Below are 12,321 nucleotides of genomic sequence, written 5' to 3'. Positions count from 1 at the left end.
AACAGAGAACCTTGGAATATTTTTGACAAAAATACAAAAAAAAAAACTGTTTGGGTTTTCATCAAATTGAAGAAGACGAAGAGTAAATCAAGAATTGATAGAGCTGCTGGTTCGTGATGTTGAATTGGTCGAATTATCAAGTGAAGGATTAAGTGGTCAGCTTTTAGGATTGGACAAATACTTCATTTTTAGTTGCAAGAAAGATTGGGCAAGCCAAGGCAATGGTCATTGGATTATGCATGAGTTTTCCTTAAACGACGAGGCTTTGAATGATTACGATATTTGCGAGATTGAGAATAGAGATGCTGTGGGATGCTGCAGCCTCAGATCAGTAATGGCTATCTAATGCTAGGACAATCAGATTCCACTAATGATTCTCTTCGCCCTGTACTTGAAATGTTCATTGATGAATCCGAGAATGAGCCGAACGTTGATTCCCTCGAGTAAGCTCATGGCTATCTATGGCCTCAACAGCTGGGCCATTCAGATAAAAGCAATGGAACAGATCAAAATTGCACAATTCAAGATAACTACATCGGATGATATTATACATATATCTTAGGTCAATCTCCAACTACAATTAAATATAACTACCTAGAAATAAATGTTATATAGAAACGCCTAATTAAAGAGATCAAAGAGATGTGAAAGAACAAATGAAACGAAGAAATGTGCCCTACTTAACAATGGATTGCAACCAAGATTTCGAGCAATGGAAAAGGCCCATCAATAACTGGCCCTATGGGCCTCTAGCTCCTCAATCCTTCGATGAGGTTGAGCTGACGTCTGATGAAATATCTTTCTGATGGGAGGAAGGCATGGGTCCTCTAACTCTCATCTCCCCTGTTTGCTGTTGCTCCTGTTGCTGCTGAAGCTGATGAAGTTGATGAGGTGGGAACTGATGCTGATGCTTCTGGGAGTGAATCTGAAGTTGCTGGAGCTGCTGTGCTGTTAGAAGAGTATGCATAGCATGATTATTTGGGTAGTACTGCTGACTAGTTCCAAATGACGCAAAGTTCATCATTGGTCCACCATTTGGCATAGATTGGCCAGTCAGCACCTTCAAATGCTGGATTTCCTCTTTCAGTGCATCATTTAATGCTATCGAATAATAAAAACAGAGAAAACATCATTTAATATGGGCAACAATAAAAGCAGCTCAAACATAAATGAGGTGCTAATGGTAGAACATGAAGCATTTATATTCCTAACTGATATGCAGGCCAAAAGTTGAAAACCTACTTTGAGAGCCATTCAACAACATTGGAATAATAAACAACATCTTTACATCACAGAGATATCTGAGGTACTGTAAGTAAAATGCATATTACAAGCAGTTTACAAAAGGCGTACAGCTCTGACAACCTAATATAAATATCTAAGGGAAATAGTGTAATTGGGGTACTTGCAAGCTACTCAGGCTCCAATCAAGAAATGGCTCTTTACTCGTTATTAAACTTGAATTGATAGAGTTCAAGCTCGACTCTACAAGGAACGAGGTCGAGTATTTCTCTTATCAAGTTTAAGTGAACCTAATGGACTCAAGCTAAAGTAAGTCGAACTTTTAGCAGAGCACAAATTTGAATACAGGTTTGAACTTTTACCAACCCCCAATATACCAATTGTCCCAAATCCTATTCCCCACAAAGTAATCAGTTGCAGGTTTTTCAAGTTTAGCAAAGATTGAATAGTGTTGCACTGTGACAACCGACCCTATATAGATAAAGGTTGACATCTATACTAATGGCTACAAAAACTCAAATCTTGCTCATTTCTCTTAATCATTATAAATGATGGAATAATGACGGAATAAGCAGCATAAGTACTAAAAATCATTTAAGAAGGTGCAGTTGGAAGAATGCCAATAAACAATTATTTACATATGATTGTTATAAATATAAACCTTTTCAGAATAAAAAGTAAGAGATAATATAAATGTCTCAATTCAATCATTTTATTTTCTACTCTTTATTATACAGGTTATCACAATTGACTCCAAATAACAATTTAAGCACATATGTAAACCTAGCATTGAAACATATCTTTTAAGAGCATAAGAGAATTGTTAATCGTATCATCAAAGGACATTTTCTAACCTATAACAAAATGCTGTATTTGCTAAAGGCAACATTGTTGCTTCCAAGTTCCAAAGCATTTTCAAGCTTGAGAAGCATTGTATTGCACTCTTACAATCTAAGCGGCATGGACACGAACATGCAATACATGTACGACATGACACAGACATATTAGTGACATGGTAATTTCTAAAAAATGTGGACACGAAAACGGCAGGACATGGCAATTAAAATATTTTTATATATTTTTATGTAAAAATATTTAATGTAAATGTAAATATTAATACTTTAAATTAATTTATAATCAAATTTTTATTCTATTTCTGGTCATTAATTTACTCATAATCATAAGATTCTAACACGGGGGCTTAAGCAGATAACAATTTTTTTTATATTATGAGCAGGCCGTTCAATAAATCTTAGTACTACATGGATTGGGCTCGGATTGGGTAGGAGATGGTCCATTAAATCTCAATCATTTATATCAGGATGGGGGGCATGAATTTACCTATTGAGCCCATTAAAAAGCCTGCAATGAGAATGAACAAGCACAAAGGAAACACAAAAGGGAGAGGTGAATCTGAAAAGGCAAGAGCTAATTATGTTAAAGCACACAGATTGCTGACATGGCATAAAGTTCATTTTTTTCTTCATTTTCCTCTCACCTTCTATCTCTTCAATTTCTCTCTCTAAAACGTCCTCCCATCTCTCTAAACACAGTCTCAACCACTGCCCCTATCCAGTTTCCAGCCTCCGGCCGCCAACTACACAGCCACCTACTGCTGTTCACCAGAGTAAAAAATCCTCCAAAAGTCATCAGAAAACTCCTCTCAACCTTCTCTTTGTTCCTATCTAACTAGATTTCCCAAAAACCAATTAAAAAGGCCTAAATCTACAAAAAGATCCATGACTTCCATCCTTGTCATCATTTTCCACCGCTAACCCATGTCCAAACATGTCTTGGCTGTTCAGGACCATGTCCAATTTGTTTTTTATTTTTTTTGCCATGTCCCGTACATATTCTGCGTGTTAACTACGTGTTTGTGTCAGACACCAGTACACAAGGATGGATGCCATGTCCATGCTTCCTAGCTTATGATTAGAAGCAAGAAGTTCCCAGCAATATTATCACTTTGCTCAAATATAAGATCCATATCACAATATAATGGCCTTAACACAATTACAGGATGCTAAGACAATGGGTAGGATCTCAGGAACCAAAAACCAACTGCACCAGTATTTGACATACCCGCAGCTTACGACGAGAAAGACTACATGCAAACCTCTCTCCCCCTCTCTCCCTTCCTCCATACACAGCCCCTCTACTATTAGATATCTAGAATGGTAAGTACATATAAAGAATATACATTGTTTTCCACCGCTAACCCATGTCCAAACATGTCTTGGCTGTTCGGGACCATGTCCAATTTGTTTTTTATTTTTTTTGCCATGTCCCGTACATATTCTGCGTGTCAACAACGTGTTTGTGTCAGACACCGGTACACAAGGATGGATGCCATGTCCATGCTTCCTAGCTTATGATTAGAAGCAAGAAGTTCCCAGCAATATTATCACTTTGCTCAAATATAAGATCCATATCACGATATAATGGCCTTAACACAATTACAGGATGCTAAGACAATGGGTAGGATCTCAGGAACCAGAAACCAACTGCACCAGTATTTGACATACCCCGCAGCTTACGACGAGAAAGACTACATGCAAACCTCCCTCCCCCTCTCTCCCTTCCTCCATACACAGCCCCCCTACTATTAGATATCTAGAATGGTAAGTACATATAAAGAATATACATCCAACTCATTACAGATTCAATCTAATTCATTATCTCTCTTAGAGTGTCCATCAACCAAATTCTCACGTGTAAAATCTCTCAAACCATCATAAATATCACATAGCCCATGATATGTCTTTCCATTAAGATAAGGGGGATAACAGAAAAAAAATAATAAGGAAAAGTAAAGACACTGGTATTTAAAGAAAAGTTTTCAAGAGGTGCTTACCGTCTTGCAAGTGAACCTGTTGTTCCATTGTTTGCAAGCGCAGTTTCAACTCACTATTTTCAGCAGTCAGACCATTGGTGTCTCTCTGCTCATAAGTTACCATGAAAAGCATCAAATGAATCATTAGATCTAAATAAGCAAAAAGAACACAAAAGCATAAAAATAAAAAATAAAAGAAAATAAAGGTCCACTGGAATATATGTTTAAATATATATATATATATATATATATATATGACCCACAGAACCCTTGAATCTGAGAAATATTTAGCAAGCACACAAGAAGAAGGTGCAGAGCTGATGCAACTACCTGTAATAGAGTCAGCTGGGCAGAGAGTGATGTTGCTTCTGTTTGCAGTGTCTGTACTTTCCTTTCAAGCTCAGCAATGTATCGCATCTTTCTTTCCTTTGACCTTGCAGCAGACTGCCTATTTGCCCAGATCCTGTACATAGCAAAGGCAAGAAAAGGCGTCAAAACCAAAAACATATCAGGGTAACAACATTCATTCCTGTTCTGCAAGACATAAAATCCAATAGAAAGAGGAAGAATCCTTAAACGAAAGGGGAAGAAAAGGGACCGGAGGAGAAATATCAAGAGACACAAACATGCGGAGATAAAAAAAACAACATAACATGGCACTAGGTTCAAGCTAGTTCAAGTTAAAACCTAGTTTCATAGTCTCTCTGCCATTACACCTTAATGGAACTGGTCTCAACCTAACAGCAAAAGGCTTAATGCTTGGATTTAAGCTGACAAAGAAACAAATCGACACAGTATCTGATTCCTTCACTAACAACTAACACACCCATATACTCTGTATTCAGTCATGAGTTAGGTCACACTTTTATTCCAAAATCTAATGACCAAACCCATAAAACGGAAATATGTTATCACTAAAATAATAATTGTAGGAAAAAAGTAAAATCCCCACCTACTTACTGCCAAAAACCACAAACTTTCCTTCTAAAACATGAATCTTTTAACTGAATTCATAATTAACGCTGATAATAAAATTCAATTCAGTCAACTTAGCATAGCTAAGAATTTGAAATGGAAAAAAAAAAAAAAGAAAGATACCTCTTAGCACGCTTGGGATCAATAAGAGCAAGCTCAGCAAGCTTAGCAGTGGACATAGCTTTCTTAGAATCAGCAGGTGAAACTTCTTCCGAACCAGACATAAGCATTTCCGGCTTAATACTTGTCGATCCATCCATCGACTGGCTATGTTGGTGTCTAACTCTAGGCTTCTCAGAAGATACAACACCAATACTCACATTTTCCCCACCCAACATCCCCGTCCCCGCTCCCACAGCCACCGGAGCAGCAGCGTGAACCGCCGGTGCTGACGACTCACCAACCTGAAATGTTGAGGTGGCAGAGGAAGAATTGAACTTATCCATATCAAGATACATAGACAATAAATCTTCCTCTGTTTCGTCCGAATACGAAGGCCCATCGGCTGGCCCCACAATCCCGAGATCACTATCGAAACTAATATCATCAGGAAGAGTAAGGATTTCGGAATGGGCACGGCGGTGACCTAAGTTCTTCGGTGGATTATCAGGCATTTTGCTAATATCATGACTAAAAAGATTCGAATCCGAAGTTTGACCCAAACTACCCGTGTCGGGTTTCACGTTGAAACTGTTTGGAGCATTTCCGGTGGATGAAAATCCCGAAAATCGACCGGACGGTGGAGGTAAGCCTGGAGATTTATCCTTTTCCATATAATGGCCGAAAATTAAAAAAGGAAACCTCTTTAAACTTTTTAAGTAAAAACTGAGGGGAAACGAAACCCTAGGGAGAGCAAAGATCTAACAGACACGATAATTACAAAGGAATTACGTAAAAAGTGAAAAACAAACAGAGAAATTGGTGAAGACAATGCAAAGAACAGCAAAGGAAAATATTTTCCCGGAAAATGAAAGGGTTTTCAGGGACAAGAAAATCTAAGACTAGATCTAAAAATCAAATAAAGGCGAGAAAAAATAGGAAGGGAAAAGGAAAAGGAATGAAATGGGGAGGAATCCACGACAGGCTTTTCAGATAAAGGAGAAAGGAATCGAATGAAGGAAATCACATGGTTGGAAAGGAAAGGAAGGAAATAAATTTCGTTGAACATGTGAGATCTGAGACATGATTTTATACTCGTTTTGTTTGCTGCCATTTTAATATTTCCTTCTTTGCTGCCTGAAATTATGCTTCGACGTGTTGTACCTTTCGGACAGGGAATGTCCTGAACAAAGACTTAATTACTTGGGTGTCCTAAGGTACAATGTTGTTTGTGCAGGGAAAATTGTAAGCAGGCGTATGGATATTGAAGTAGACAAGCGCGAGCTGGTTACTAAATATGACTGAAAGAAATGAAAAGGAATTGCTTGGGTGTGATTTGAGTGTAGGTATGAGTGTGATCTTTTGGGGCCCACTTGATGATGGAATTTTTAAAACTTTTGTCTAACCTTTTAACCTTTTTTGTCGGTGGTAATCGCGGTGAGTACGTGGTTTTATTTTTATGAAATTAAATTTTTTTACGATAATTTATTTTAAATTTCGTTAATAATAATTTTTTTCTCCGGATAAATGATAGTAAATTTCATGAAATTTCTAATATAAAAAAATCTCCTGACTTTAGAATTGGTTACCGTATTGAAGATAAAATTGTTTACAAAAATTTTTTATTTTATTGAAAATTTTACATTTACTAGTGAGCATTAATCCTTTTAGGTTTTCGGGCTTACTCTCCAATTTTCTGTTGAATCTTCTTCAATTATACATGCAGGGCTGAATTTTTTTTCAACTATATTCCGGTAAGTGAAGTTGTTTTTTTTAATCAAAACACTAATTTTTAATTATATTTTGATTATTTATACTATCTTAAAATCTATTTGAATAAACAATTAAATTAATTTTAATGAAATTAAAAAATAACGATAATAATAAAATTAATTACTACAATATTAAGATTAAAATTAATAATAAAAATATACATTTAGATACAAATATAATGATAACCGTAAAATGAAATATTAAATTTGATAATTTGTATCATCGTATCATGTAAAACATTATATTCATATCATATTTTATACAAAAATAATATCACATGTCAACATAAAAACATAAAATATAATTTTTTTAATTTTATTAAACTTATTTATGATTTTTTAAAATTTTAAATGTATTATCTCTATCTTTTATTCAAATCATTTTCGTATAATATTACCGTATAATGTTTCAAATTGTCAGATCCATGAAATATATTAAGAAAAATGATCATTGAAGATATTAATTTGAATTTATATATAATAAATTTTTTAGCATTTTTTTTTATATTTACAAGTTAATACTTAATTAAAATTTACTTAAATTATTTTTATGTCGAATAAAATTTTAACAATTTTATTCAATCAGAAATTTTATGTATATTATTTTATATTAAAATAATAATTAGAATTTTAAATATTAAAATTATAAAAATGCTTCAAAATATTTAATATTTGAAATATAGTACTTGTAACAATCATAAATGATAATTGTAAGAGTTAGTTAGGAAAATGTTACAAACAATCAAGATTAAATTTTTTTAATGATATCTTGAAAGTAGCCACGTGTCTTTAATATATATTTCATGCATTTTAATAACAAGTAGTAGGAAAATACTATACCACTACAAGTGAATTTATCATCAAAATAAATGATTTAAGAACAGGCAACAATATATGGTAGGGCAATCAAATCAAATAATGGAGCAAGAAATTTATGACAAAAAATACAGTGTACGATAATAATATGTAAAAATTGATTTTATATAGTAAAAACTAATGGACACAACCAGAAAAAGAACCTGTGAATGCAAAAGTCAGAGAACTTAAAAGGTTAGGTTGAGGGTTTGCAACTACCATTGGAGGCCAGATCTGTCAAAAGCTCAATATAGCCATTGATCCCCCATTATTTCAAGGTGACAAGAACCTAAAGACCAGAGAAGATAACAAATTGTCAGCTCATCAGAAAACCAAAGAGCATATACAAAAAAAAATACTGTTATATTGATAAAACTATGCTCACCTAAACGCTTGGAGTAGATCTACTTGTGTAGCTTTTCCAGAAATGTTCCCTGTGCAACATTTTGCTAAAAAGCAAAAAACATGGCAAGTGCCATTTGGTTTTATCTATTACTAATTTACACAAAGAATAGTCGACTATTGATCATGATTTTTGAGATGCAGGTGCAGTTTCACTCAACGATGAACCTAATCGAAGCATAAGAGGATATACAGGACTGAACTCCTTGTCTCCTCTAGCCTTAACCTTTGCAGCATAATCATCCAGAGTTGCCTTGATTCCTTTCCAGATCTGATCTTCCCCTTGAGAATCCAGCCACAATGAATATTGCAAATGCGTAAGCTTGTTCCTCTGGAGTGGTGACTGCAATTCTTCAGGGCCTCGGGAATAAAGATGGTGCAGTATGACACTTGGAGGTAAATCTTGGAGAAGAGGAGATGCTCCTAGTTGAGACGTTTCCAAGAAGATAAGTGGTCGGAATGCTCGAAGAGCACGGTATGGTGCACCAAGTTGTTCTACGGGAAATAAATTTTGGCCCACAGCTAATTCCAGCTCAGCCATGTCTCTGGCCATTCTCAGCTTGCCTGATTCCGAAAGGGATCTAACAAGAGAAGCATGCCTGATAAAGAGTATCAAAACCCGTGAAGCCATGCTCCTAACAAGCCTCGTGCATATGGTTTCTGTTCCTGCAGTTGTAGCATTAGCTGAAGATGGCAACAGCCTAGATAGGAACTCACTACGAAAGTGAAGAATGCACTTCTGCAACTCCTCCATATAAGGCGAAGCATTGTTGTCCATGGCAGCATCCATCCCAAGCACAGAAAAGTTCTGATCATGGATTTGTAAGATGCAAGACTCGAGACGATCAATCATTGCTTGGAACATGGTTGTTACAGAATCACAAGCAACACCATATATTGCACCAAGTGAAGGTGACAATACATCTGCGGCAATAGTTGGAAGCCCCATGATCATAGAAGTTATGCGTGTATGAATTTCTTGTAGATGCTGACATAATGCAAAATTCTCCGCCTGAGCTGGAGTAGCAGGACCAGATACTTGGCGAGCTTCAGGACCAGTCGATATCTGCCAGTATAACAAAGTTGACACTTGTCATGATCAGGCACATGCATATATACTATAAGTACAACAAAATTTATGTACTATATGACACAGACGCATAGTTGTATTATTTGACATACTACTATAAGATTTGGCTAGAGTTTCCAGGGTTTTAAGAAAAGGAATCCTTCACAAACCAAACAATGAGATTAAACCTATCATTAACAATCAGATCAAGTCCATGATTATATCAAATGCAGGGTTAGTAAATGCTTAAGGCTTATTATGCCTTAATGTCACTTAGAGCTTAGGATATATGCCTAAACAAATTAAAGCATAAAACAATGCATTATAATACACAGATAAACAGCAAGGCTCCATTTGTTCTGTGTATTACTTCAAAGCATCCATCAAGTAGTTAAGACTTAAGACTATCCTGATTTTCGCCTTTGCTGAGGTGATAATTACTGACTAGCAAGATACCAATCTTACTTCAATAACACAAGTAATGAGATAAATTTTACGATAAATTTATATCAGATGAAACTCTCAATAACAGCATAAGCAACATTGAATATGTTCCGTGTATGCTAATGAGCAATTTCTCACATAACAGATATTGTATTCAATAACAAGAAAAATAGATTTGTGCACAGGAGAAAAGAAATACCTGATATTCAGCTCGTTCTGCAATCAGAAGCAAAACCTTGCTAATTTCACGCAGCACAAGAAGAGTCAATCGAGCATCTAATTGAACAGCTTCAATCTCTTCCAGAATGCGTGAAAGGATTCTAGAGATCTGTTCTTTGGAGGGAACACTACCACGGCTGGAGACTGGAAAAACAGAATTTACAAGATCTGACAGGCGGCTCAAGCAGCTAGCTAAGAAAGCCATCTGGAATGTTTCAATAGCTGAAACCATTTCATCTTTTCCCTCTAAAGTGATTGCCGGTAAGACCCCTTTGACATAGTATCATGCGAAATTCTTTCAAGAAAGTTTTCCATCATAGAGAAGAGCTTTGGATACCCATTTGTGAATATTTCTAACAAAACTTGATGCTGCAAAAGCAGACTTCATTTGAGTAGCAAAAGCCTTAACAAGCGCTTCCCAAACTCGTTCTGTTAGCATGGGATCACCCTCCTGCATCAAGCATCATCAATAATAGTCGAGCAGGCAAATAACATTTTCATGAGAGGCCAATTCAATAATAAATAGAATTACCAAGACATAAAGAAAAACAAAAATACGAAGAAATGGTATTACCTTAATGACTTCATCAAGCAGCAATATATGTGTAAAAGGGTCTCTCTTCTTCGACAAAACCCTCTGCAAGTGCCAAATTGCAACCATAATAGAATGCAGCTGATCCATACAACTGCCCATCCTCTGCCACAACGCGTCCCTTGCCTTCCGACTTCCCCCAATCTGTGGGGTTCCACTGCCCCTAATACCTCCAGGACCAAATCCCCCACCTCCACCACCAGCCGAAATCGCTTTCATATCCAAGGCCACGCTCACACTCTTCACACCCATTCCCTTATACTTATTCACTAACTGCTCCACCGTCCCTCTCAACTCCCCAAGATTGTAAAACACTTGCAACCCAGTTCCCACCTCAGCCTGATTCAACCCTTCCATTCCCCTCTCCAAAACTTTCATAGCTTCACTTCTTAACCTACTCCCTATCTCTCTAACCTCATTAAGTTCCTCATCGACCATGTCAATACCGACAAGTTCATATTCCTCACACAAAGTCAAGATATCATTATGTAACTGAGCAGCCTTAGCAAGATCCAACTTATCAGGCTCGGTTTTCAGCCGAAGCCATAAGGTCCCGTAGCTTTTTGGACAGACGGATGCCACGGATGGAGTGGGAGAGAAGCTCAGAAGTTGTATGTAAATTCGAAAGCTGGACAGTTTTGGAGAGAATCGAATTGTGGGGCTCAGAAAGCTCAGATCGGACACGACGAAGAGAAGACTGAAGAGAAGAAACAGAGGATCTGAGAGTGGAGAGGGAAAGTTCAGCGTTGTTAAGAGAAGATAGCTGAGTAAGGAGAAGAGGATGGTTGGAAAGGACGTGGGAACGGAGTTGGGTATCGAGTTGGCGAATGGCCTGGAGGAGGTGTTCGGCGGTGGAAGCAGGGGATCCAGAGGAAAGGGCGGCGGAGGAAAAGGAGGTGGAAGAAAAAGAAGGGGAAAGGAAAGGGGAAAGAATTGGGTCTTTGGCAAAAGAGTCAAGGAGGGAAGACGGTGGAGGAGGAGAAGAAGAAGAGTTTCTGAAAGTGGAGAGACGGTGGAGAGGGGAGGAGGAGCCGGTGGTGGAAGTGGGGGATCTTTGGATTGCATCTGAAGAAGCCATTTTGGGGTTTTGGAAATCAAAATCAATATTAAAATGAAGCACAATTCTTTCAGATCTATAAAAACTGGAAAAAAAAAATTTTAAGAAATGACAAAGAAAATTAGTGTTAAGATTGAAGGGGAAATGCAGATTCAAAGCAACAAAATGGTGGGCGAAACGCACCGTTTTCTTAGTTCGTCGCAGTTTGAGAACCAGAAACTGATCCTTCTATAGCCATTGAAGGGGCGGAGTGCGGATGAAATGAAGCGGTGGCCGACCGTGAGCCAGAGACCAAAGACCAAAGTCAAGTAAAACATGCCGTTTCTTTCTTTAACAGGCAGAGGAGAAACCTACACAAATTTTGCAATATAGGATAATTTTACAATTTTACTTTTTATTTTTATTTTTTGGTTTGAAGATTATTTAAATTTTAGGAAATGGAAAAGGACACATTGTAAGTATTTTTTATTATTGAGTGAAAGCATTTTTAATGAATAAATGTAATTTAAAAATGATTAATCTTTTGCATTTGCATTAAAAATCATATCTATCAAATGGTTTTAAATTATTTGACTAAAAAGATTGTTTTAAATTAAATATTTGTAAAATATTTATTAATCTTTTCCACATTAGAAATATTAACTAGGTTAAAGATATATAGATTGTAGTTGAAGTAACCATTCAGCCTCTTTTTTATTGTTTTCTTTTTTCCCATAGAATGTTCTTCCATTCCATATCAAATATAGAGCGAATTTTTATTAA

The 12,321-nt window shown here is 36.5% G+C and overlaps 2 protein-coding genes across 2 annotated transcripts; both read right to left on the bottom strand.

Annotated features, from left to right (window-relative positions):
* Nucleotides 1–520: 520 nt before the first annotated feature.
* On the bottom strand, nt 521–6,242 carry LOC111307737 (putative transcription factor PosF21). Its single transcript, XM_022905889.2, has 4 exons — nt 5,174–6,242; nt 4,406–4,538; nt 4,097–4,181; nt 521–1,101 (listed from the first exon to the last, which is right to left on the bottom strand). Exons 1-4 carry the CDS (start codon nt 5,821–5,823, stop codon nt 758–760), a joined length of 1,212 nt encoding a protein of 403 aa, XP_022761624.2. The 5' UTR covers nt 5,824–6,242; the 3' UTR covers nt 521–757.
* Nucleotides 6,243–7,873: 1,631 nt separating this feature from the next.
* On the bottom strand, nt 7,874–12,020 carry LOC111307736 (conserved oligomeric Golgi complex subunit 5-like). The gene is given in 8 exon segments (XM_022905888.2): nt 7,874–8,065; nt 8,162–9,244; nt 9,891–10,189; nt 10,192–10,265; nt 10,267–10,361; nt 10,485–11,033; nt 11,035–11,644; nt 11,743–12,020. Coding segments are annotated over 7 exon segments (2,703 nt in total). The 5' UTR covers nt 11,877–12,020; the 3' UTR covers nt 7,874–8,065; nt 8,162–8,302.
* Between the last annotated feature and the right edge of the window lie 301 nt (nt 12,021–12,321).

This window comes from Durio zibethinus, chromosome 22, assembly GCF_047325235.1.
Source record: "Durio zibethinus cultivar Kanyao isolate XHJ-2024 chromosome 22, ASM4732523v1, whole genome shotgun sequence".
NCBI classification, from domain to species: Eukaryota; Viridiplantae; Streptophyta; class Magnoliopsida; order Malvales; family Malvaceae; genus Durio; species Durio zibethinus.
Note: the sequence above shows the minus strand (reverse complement) of the source record. Positions and strands in the feature narration are given on the sequence as shown.

Bases quoted from the DNA above. Each gene is read 5' to 3' on its own strand.
- LOC111307737 (XM_022905889.2), bottom strand. From the start codon at position 5,823: ATGGAAAAGGATAAATCTCCAGGCTTACCTCCACCGTCCGGTCGATTT. The intron at 4,539-5,173 runs GTATCTTTCTTT...TGCTATGTACAG, and splicing joins GATCCCAAGCGTGCTAAGAG to GATCTGGGCAAATAGGCAGT. The intron at 4,182-4,405 runs GTAGTTGCATCA...ACTTATGAGCAG, and splicing joins CCCAGCTGACTCTATTACAG to AGAGACACCAATGGTCTGAC.